This window comes from Dipodomys ordii, unplaced genomic scaffold (genome assembly GCF_000151885.1).
Source record: "Dipodomys ordii isolate 6190 unplaced genomic scaffold, Dord_2.0 Scaffold11, whole genome shotgun sequence".
Classification (NCBI taxonomy): Eukaryota; Metazoa; Chordata; class Mammalia; order Rodentia; family Heteromyidae; genus Dipodomys; species Dipodomys ordii.
In genome coordinates, this window is record NW_012267227.1 from 10717549 (window position 1) to 10726673 (window position 9125).

The 9125-nt window shown below is 43.1% G+C and overlaps 1 protein-coding gene across 3 annotated transcripts in view; it reads right to left on the reverse strand.

The window, feature by feature from the left end:
* Tmod3 (tropomodulin 3 (ubiquitous)) overlaps positions 1-9125 on the reverse strand; it is a 54254-nt gene that overhangs the window by 19553 nt on the left and 25576 nt on the right. For all 3 annotated transcript variants that reach the window (XM_013010293.1, XM_013010291.1, XM_013010292.1), the window contains exon 4: positions 8775-8931. In XM_013010293.1, coding sequence (XP_012865747.1) covers positions 8775-8931 — 157 coding nt within the window. The remainder of the gene's footprint in view (positions 1-8774; positions 8932-9125) is intronic.

Sequence of the window (9125 nt, forward strand, 5' to 3'; positions counted from 1 at the left end):
AAGCTGAAAAGTGAGTGTGAATATCAAAGTATTCTATCTGCATACATGAAAATAGAACAGAGAACCCATTTCAAATTGTTTTAAGAAGAAGGGAGAGGAGTTTGGACATTGTTGGCTCCCACCTGTAACACCTGTAATCCTAGCTACTCTGGAGGCTGAGAGCTGAACACTGGCATTTGAAGCCAGCTCAGGTAGAAAAGTTCATTGTGTGTCTATGTATGTGTGCGTGCGTATCACCAGTACTGGGCTTTCAACTTAGGGTCTCAAACTCTGTCGTCTTCTTCACTCAACACTGGCATTCTACCAGTTGAGCCAAACTCCACCTAAGACTTTTTGATAAAGATAAAAAACATCTCTTTGAAGATAATTCTATCTATTCAGGCTGGCTTCAAATTCCAATCTTCAGATTTCAATCCTAGCTACTCTTAAGAAGCTAGAAATGTGAGTACTGGGTAATACATGTATTAAAAAAAAAGTCTAAGAAAATATTCATGTTCCCCTTTAGTAAATAGTATAGTATTCTATGTAAATGACCTTAGTAACTTAACACAATGAAGCTCCAAACTAGAATTTTAAAATTGAAATGACAATGCTTCATAGTGGCAAAATATAAAAATAAGCAATGACTAGTCCAGAAAAGGTTCTCTTTGACAAGCATGAACTGACATGTTTGCCCCACACACCCTCAAATGAAGCATAACAAACAGAAATGGACTATTGCTCTTACTCACTAAGTCTGTTCTGCAACTACAAAAGGAAGCTAAGGAAATAGCCAAAAGCAAGATAAGAAGTCAGGGCATAATAATTTAAATGTATGGCATTTATCCAGACTCATGTTTGTAACAAAAAAAAAAAAGAATATCCTGCCAAGAATCATATTGACTAACTCAGTAGGCACTTGGTGACCCTCATGAAGAAGTGTATTGCCAAAGGCCTTTCTTTACTAGTCCTCATCTCTTGTTCTGGTACAAAGTTAAAATTAAATCAAATGTTAAGAATTACCTTAGTCACACTTTCTATCTTTGTGCAACATATAAAAACTAACAAGGTCGGGCTGGGAAGGTGGCTCAGTGGTAGAGTGCTTGCCTTGCATGCATGAGGCCCTGGGTTCGATTCCTCAGCACCACATAAGCAAAAAGAAAAAAGCCGGAAGTAGGGCTGTGGCTCAAGTGGTAGAACGCTAGCCTTGAGCTGAAGAGCTGAGGGACAGTGCCCAGGCCCAGAGTTAGGCCCCACGACCGGACCAAAAAACAAAACAAAACTAACAAGGTAGTGCCTTGGCCCTTATTCATGTCACTCTTACAGATGTGAAAAGTTCTAGCTAATTTTACTGTTTAGAAGCTGTTTGTTCCCACTATAATCTTCAAGGGGTTTTGGAATATTCTTTTTGAAAGAAAGCATATAGACTTCAAACCAACCAGACTAGCCTAGCAATTGGGGGCTCATGCTTGAAATCCTAGCTACTCAGGAGGCTGAGATCTAAAAATTGCAGTTCTAAGCCAGACTGGGCAGGAAAGTCCATGAGACTCTTCTCTCAATTACCCACCAAAATAAGCTGGAAGTGGAGCTGTGGTTCAAGTGGTAAAGCGTTAGGTTTGAGCAAAAAACAGAACAAAAACTTAGGGCCAGTGCCTAGGCTCTGAGTTCAAGCTCCAGAACCCCCTGCTCCCCCTCCAAAAAAAAAAAAAAACTAAAGGAAACAGTCAAACTCAAAAGAGGACATGTTTGCTTTCACCTGAAGATACACATACAACTGCTGCTTGATATAACAGTAAGTACATTCAAGCACCACAAACAAACAGCACGCACACACACACACACACACACACACACACACACACACATACACACACACACACACACACTTTAAAAAAAGGTAGGCCACAGCCGAGGTCTTCACCTGCATGACGTACCACTGACTGGCTAACCCTTATCTCATCCAGGACAAAGAGTTGTTCAAATGATACCACTCCGCTCTGAAAAGGAAACATTAGCATCTGCAGGACTAGTTAAAGCGGCCCGTCTCAAACATAACCTTCAGTGCCAGGCCAGGGATATTTATGACTCACAAAATAAAACTACAAAAGTTAGATCCAGTTTTATCTTGAATTTATTGGAAGCCAATTACCCACTGGCAGTTACATAATTCTGGTGATTCAGGCAGGTTATAACCATGATGATCCTGGCTTACTGAGAGATCAGCTTTCCTGCAAAGAGCTCAGAAAGATGAAGGAAGCCACTTTCAGAGTAAAAGAGATGACAAGAGATGGGCTGGGAAGGTGGCTCAGTGGTAGAGCGCTTGCCTTGCATGAGTGGGGCGCCCTGGGTTTGATTCCTCAGCACCACATAAGCAAAAAGAAAAAAGCCAGAAGTAGCGCTGTGGCTCAAGTGGTAGAGCTCTAGCCTTGAGCTGAAGAGCTGAGGGACAGTGCCCAGACCCAGAATTCAGGCCCCATGACTGGACCCCCCCCAAAAAAAAAAGAGATGACAAGAGGTTTTTCTGGAAAGCTGTCACGCTTGAGAAGAAACTGCAAAGTATATGAGAAGTCCTTCATTGAAGGCTACCTGGTTAAGTTTACTTTAGAAAAGCAGGGTAGAGTGGTATATGGGATCCCTGAGAAAGAACCACAGGCATTCCACTCAGGGTGGGGAAGAAAAAACAAGGGCTCTACCCCAAGGGCCAACTGGTAGATAGGAGTGTTGGGGACAAAGGGAGGAGCCCATCCCAGGTGAGTCAGCCATGCCAATAGAATTCAATAGCACACCTCTGTAGGAAAATAGGTGCAGTCATGACTCTCATCCATCCATGACGTATAAAGGAAAAAGTCTCAGGTTAGGTAAAGGTGAGATGTGCTATTAGCAACGGGGAGAAGGACTCACAGCAAAGCAATGGGAGTCAGTAAGAAATACTGCAGATGTGTGTGCAACATGTGACCGGTGACCAATGCATGGTAGCTACGCTCTGACTTTTGTACTGTTCAGACAGAACCCACGCCCAGCCCAGCATCTTCTTTTTGTTCTTATCAAACTGCACTATTAAACACAGAGCATTTACTAACACAGAACAAAATGTTCCCCCAAATGCACCTATGACACAAGGTTACTTAATTAGGAGTCATTCCTCCTCAGATGTTGACATATACTCCAAATCTATAAAATGTGTGATTATACCCTTGCCGTAAAGGAAATACGAATCAAAACAATTCTGAGATACCATCTCACCCCAGTTAGAATGGCCAACATTGTGAATTTGAACAAATAAAAGTTGGCAGGGATATGGGGGAAAAGAAACCCTATTATACTGCTGGTGGGAATGTAAACTAGTACAACTACTCTGGACAGCAGTCTGGAGGTTTCTCAAAAAACTAAATATGGATCTACCCAGCCATACTACTAAACATCTATCCAGAACATCACAAGCCAGGATATCATAAAGACACTTGTATATCTACGTTTATTGTTGCACTATTCACAATAGCCAAGTTATAGAAACAGCCTAAATAACCTACATTAGATGAGTGGATCAAAAAAAATGTGGCACCTATATACAATGGAATTAAATATACTGTAATTAGAAAGAATAATATTATGTCATTTGCAGGAAAAAGGACAGAGATAGACCTAGAACAAATCATGTTAGCTGAGGTAAACTATGCTCAGAGAAACAAATGGGTACGTTTTCTCATACATGTTTTCTCAGGAAGCTAGATCTAAAATACCCTAGGCTGGGCGCTGGTGGCTCACTCCTGTAATCCTAGCTACTCAGGCTGAGATCTGAGGATCACAGTTCAAAGCCAGCCCAGGCAGGAAAGTCCATGAGAGTCTTATCTCCAATAAACCCTAGAAAACTGGAAGTGGCGCTGTGGCTCAAGCGGTAGAGCACTCACCTTAAGTTGAAGAGTACAGGGACAGCGCCCAAGCCCAGAGTTCAAGCCCCACCACTGACCAAAAAATAAAAATAAAATACCCCCAGGCGTGATCAATTACACAGGACAATAGGCATTCACATACAGTGAGATCAAAGTAGGATACTCTTAGAGGAGGAATACAAAGGTGCAATGTCTGTGTGCATCTGATCACATAAAATAATCTTTCTCAAAATGAACTCCAGGAAATAGAAACAAGGGTTTTGTTGTTGTTGTTGGTTTTGTTTTGTTTTGTTTGGTTGGTCGTGGGGCTTCAACTCTCAACCTGGGTGCTGTCCCAGAGCTCTTTTGCTCAAGACTAGCACTCCACACTACTGATTTTCTGGTAATTAATTGGAAATGAGAAACTCATGGACTTTGCTGCCTAGGCTGACCTAGAATCACGATCCTCAGATCTCAGTCTTTAGAGTAGCTAGGACTAGAGGTGTGGGCCTTGTTTTTGTTTTCTTTTCTTTTTGTCTTGTTTGTCCGTTTGTTTATCTATCTTTGGGAGGGTGGGAGCGGGGCACAGAAATGGAGGATCAAAGGGTAAACAAATGCAGCAGTGGTACTCACTAGACACTAATGTTGAAAATAAACTATACAACTTGTATATAGAGATGGAAAATCCGGGTGTCAATGGCTTATGCCTGTAATCCTAGCTACTTAGGAGGCTGAGATCTGAGGACTGTGGTTCAAAGCCAGCCGGAGCAGAAAGTCCATGAGACTTATCTCCAACAAGCCACTCAGAAAATCGGAAGTGGGGGCTGGGAAGGTAGCTCAGCAGTAGAGTGCATGCCTTGCAAGCACGAGGCCCTGGGTTCAATTCCTCAGCACCACATAAACAGAAAAAGCCGGAATTGGCGCTGTGGCTCCAGTGGTAGAGCGCTAGCCTTGAGCTGAAGAGCTGAGGGACAGCACCCAGGCCCAGAGTTCAGGCCCCATGACTAGCAAAAAAAAAAAAAGAAAAAGAAAATCGGAAGTGGTGCTGTGGCTCAAGTGGTAGAATGCTCCTTGAGCTGAAGAGTGGAGGGATAGAACCCAGGGCCCACGACCAACCAAAAACAAACAAACAACAGAAATGGGAGGGAAAAACTGGGAGACGGTAAGGGAAGGGATGATACTGTTCCCCCCGTCCCCCAAAAATGCTCATGCTGGGTGCTGGTGGCTCACTCATGCCTGTCATCCTAGCTACTCAGGAGGCTGAGATCTGAGGATCGCAGTTTGACAACAGCCTGGACAGGAAAGTTCATGAGACTCTTATCTCCAATTAACCGCCTGAAAACCAGAAGTGGTGCTGTGGCTCAAAGTGGTAAACTACTACTAGCCTTGAGTGTAAAAGGTCAGGAACAGTGCGCAGGCCCTGAGTTCAAGCCCCACAACCAACAGAAAAAGAAAAAAGAAATGTACTCATTACCTGACTTATGTAACTATAACCCTTCTGTACCTGAAAAATAACTTGGCGCAAAAACGGCTGGAGGTATGGCTCAAGTGGTAGAGTAACTGCCTAGCAAGTATAAGGCTCTGAGTTCAAACTCTAATACTGTCACACACCAAAAAATTATAAGGCCAGGTGTGGTGATTTACATCTGCAGTCATCTATATCATGAGAGATCACTGTGTGATTTCAGCATGTAACTTGGAAGGTGTCAAGGGAACTGGGATGATCATATTCCTTGGTCTAGCAAGCTAATATTGCCAATGGGTATTAAACTTTTAAGCCTAGTCATCTGCAAAGAAAAAAACATTTAGTTTATACGCCCATGGCACATTTATGGATTCTAACCAGTCCACATATTCTAAGAGTAAAATGTTTTTGCTTCTCAATAGAGGTAGGTTTACAAAGTATTTGGTGAAGAATTTGCAGTCATACTGTGTAACAACATCCTCAGTTGGAAAGTCTACCTCCTGTCAATAAGCCAATAAGCAACAAAAATCCTGTACTCAACCAGGGTACTCAGGGTAGACAGTAATTGGACAGGATCCTTAAATGAAGAGGCTACTAGATTTTTGGAGCCAAGGAAAGAATTCACATTAGCTTGTGTGGAGGAGTTATGTACCTAAGATATATAACCTTAAGCCAGTGCCAGTAGCTCATACTTGTAATCCTATGTACTTGGGAGGCTGAGATCTGGAGAATTGAGAGTTGAAGCCAGCCAGAAAAGTCTGCAAGACTCCATCTTCAATTAATGATCAAAAAGCAAGCCGGGCGCCGGTGGCTCACGCCTGTAATCCTAGCTACTCAGGAGGCTGAGATCTGAGGATCGAGGTTCAAAGCCAGCCCGGGCAGGAAAGTTCGTGAGACTCTTATCTCCAATAACCTCCCCCCCCCCCCCCCCCGCCCCCGCTAGAGAACTGGAAGTGGTGCTGTGGCTCAAGCTGTAGAGCGCTTGCCTTGAGCTGAAGAGCACAAGGACAATTCCCAAGCCCAGAGTTCAAGCCCCACGACCGACCAAAAAAAAAAAAAAGCAGGGCTGGAGGCATAGCTCAAGTGGTAGAGCACTGGCCATGAGCAAAAAAGGTGAGTGAGAGCTCAAGGCTGGAGTTGAAGCCTCCCTGCCATACCCTCACCCCCTCTTTCCTTTCTTACCCATAGGCTTCAGGCTTCACCACTTCTAACTTTTCTCTTCCTCCCCCTGTGGCCCTCCTTTCTCCTCTTCTCTTTCAGAGAAGGTCTTTCCTTGTAGATCAGTCTGGCCTGACCTCATTATGCAGCCCAGGCTGGCTTCAAATTCTCATCTGCCTACATCCTCTTCCAGAATGCTAGGAGTACAGGTGTGAGACACCATGCCTGGATTCTCTTTCCTATTTTCTTTTTTTTTTTGGTCGGTCGTGGGGCTTGAACTCTGGGCCTGGGCGCTGTCCCTCAGCTCTTCAGCTCAAGGCGAGCACTCTACCACTTGAGCTACAGCGCCACTTCCGGTTTTCTGGTAGTTAATTGGAGATAGGAGTCTCACAGTCTCTCCTGCCCGGGCTGGCTTTGAACCGCGATCCTCAGATCTCAGCCTCCTGAGTAGCTAGGATTACAGGCGTGAGCCACCAGCGCCCAGCTTCTTTCCTATTTTCTTATTTTCCACTATTTTCTATTCTATTTCTTCTAATTCTCCAAGATATTTTTCTTAAACAACTGAAGATTATGAAAGAAGAGCCTATTAGGAAGCTTCCTGGGTCAAACTGGAATCAATACAGCCTTTGACATCTCTTATTTTCTCTTCTTATCCTCAAATTCTGTACACTTTTTCTACTGATACATCTCCCTGTTGCTAATCTTTCCTAACTATATCCCTGGAACACTCAGTAGTAAAAGACAGTTGACTAATATTTGTCCTCAAAGAGTTGTGTAAGCAAGATTAAAGCTCATATATAAATACCTTCTACACTGTCTTTGTGACACAACACTTTACAATTCTGGACTGCCTTTCAACCGTTGTTTTGGTGTTATCTCCAGCAGTACTGTGATGGTTAATTTTGTGTATTTGGCTGGTGAAGACATTACTCTAGATGTTTCCATTAAGGTCATTATTTACATGGGATTAACATTTAAACTCCTGGGGGAAAAAAAGAGATTACTCTCTATAATATGGGTGGGCTTTACCTGATCAGTGGACAGCCGTAACAAAGACCTCTTTCAAGTAAGAAATTCTACCATCATTTGGATCGATCTCTCTCACTCGTGCTCTCTCTCCCATACCCCGCAAAAGCAGAGAAAATGGGTGAAGGAAATAGGTAATTGTAAAAAAGCCAGATACAGGCCTTATGAATAACTTCCTTAAAACCCATTTACTAGTCCTCTATTATAGAAGCTGGAAGGCTAAAATGAGGTTTAATTTTCTCAAAACCACTCAATAGTTCTGACACAGTTAGCTTGATGCAGAAGAATTCCTTCCCAAATACAGGCCAAAGTCTTACTAGAATAAAGCACTAAGCTCTAAGCCTTTCCTCATACCTGGAGCATGATAGGTTCAGGTGTTAAAAGAGTACATGAGAAGGCTGGTCTTCGGCTGTGCTAGGCTTCCACCTTGCCCCAAGCACTCCACTCCTTATATCGTATCCCAACTAAAAGTGCAAGTAGAATTGGACTTCGTAGGCCCATGTGTATTCTGACCTTTGTGAAAGCTGAGACTCTATTAAAGAGAGAACTTTTAAGAACCCAGCTGTAAGCTGTCTGCACAGATTGGAAACTGTAATGGGAGGGAGGAGTTGTACTAAAAAAAAAATTCCTGAAAGTAATGATAGTGAAGCATTAGCAATCATAACCATGAACCATTAAGGAAAATATCTTTTTAAAAGCTCTATGAAGGGGCTGGGAAGTTGGCTCAGTGGTAGAGTGCTTGCCTTGCATGCACGAGGCCCTGGGTTCGATTCCTCAGCACCACATAAGCAGAAAAAGCCGGAAGTGGGCCTGAGGAGAGCGCTAGTCTACAGCTGAAGAGCTCAGGGACAGCGCCCAGGCCGAGTTCAGGCCCCATGACCGACCAAAAAAAAAAAAAAAAAAAAAGCTCTATGAAAATATGGCATTAAGTACTTTATGATATTCCACCTCCAAGACAGGAGGAATTAGGATAGAGCATTGCTTTAGTCACATGCACTGTAATATACTAGGTGGATTTAAATTTTTTACCCTTAGGCTTCTGACATTAGAGAACTATAATGTTCTATAAAGTCATCATGTAATAAAACCTCACTAATGAGGGATCAAGAAAAGAACTTACTGGCTAAGTTGGTAAAAAATGTGAAGTAAACCATCGAAACAACCCAGTAAATTTTTAAGTCAACAGTATCCTGTCTTTCAAGGCTACCAATGACATAGCTCTACAACCAAGAAAACCTAATGTAATCAAACAAGAGCCTTCAAACGCTCAGACTTACCTTTCTTTTCTCCTGTGTAGGGCACATAGTCTTCCCGGTCCTTCTGCTCCAGGGCTTCCTTCTCCAGATATGAAAGCAGGTGTTCTCGATCAAATGGCCCTGTGGCTGATTTTGATGTCTGGTTCTTCTGGCGGAAACCCGCAGGCAGGAGGGCATTCTGCCAAGAGAGTGAGCCAGCCATTAGGAACACCAAGCATGCCAGTCCTGGTGTTTCCCGAGATTTCCCATACAAGAAAATCGTATTCAAGACTAAACACTTCACTGTAGGATTTTAGCACAGTAATGCAAACATGCTCCAAAAAAGGAGTCTTTAAAAAAACAGAGGGCTGGGAAGGTAGCTCAGTGGTAGAG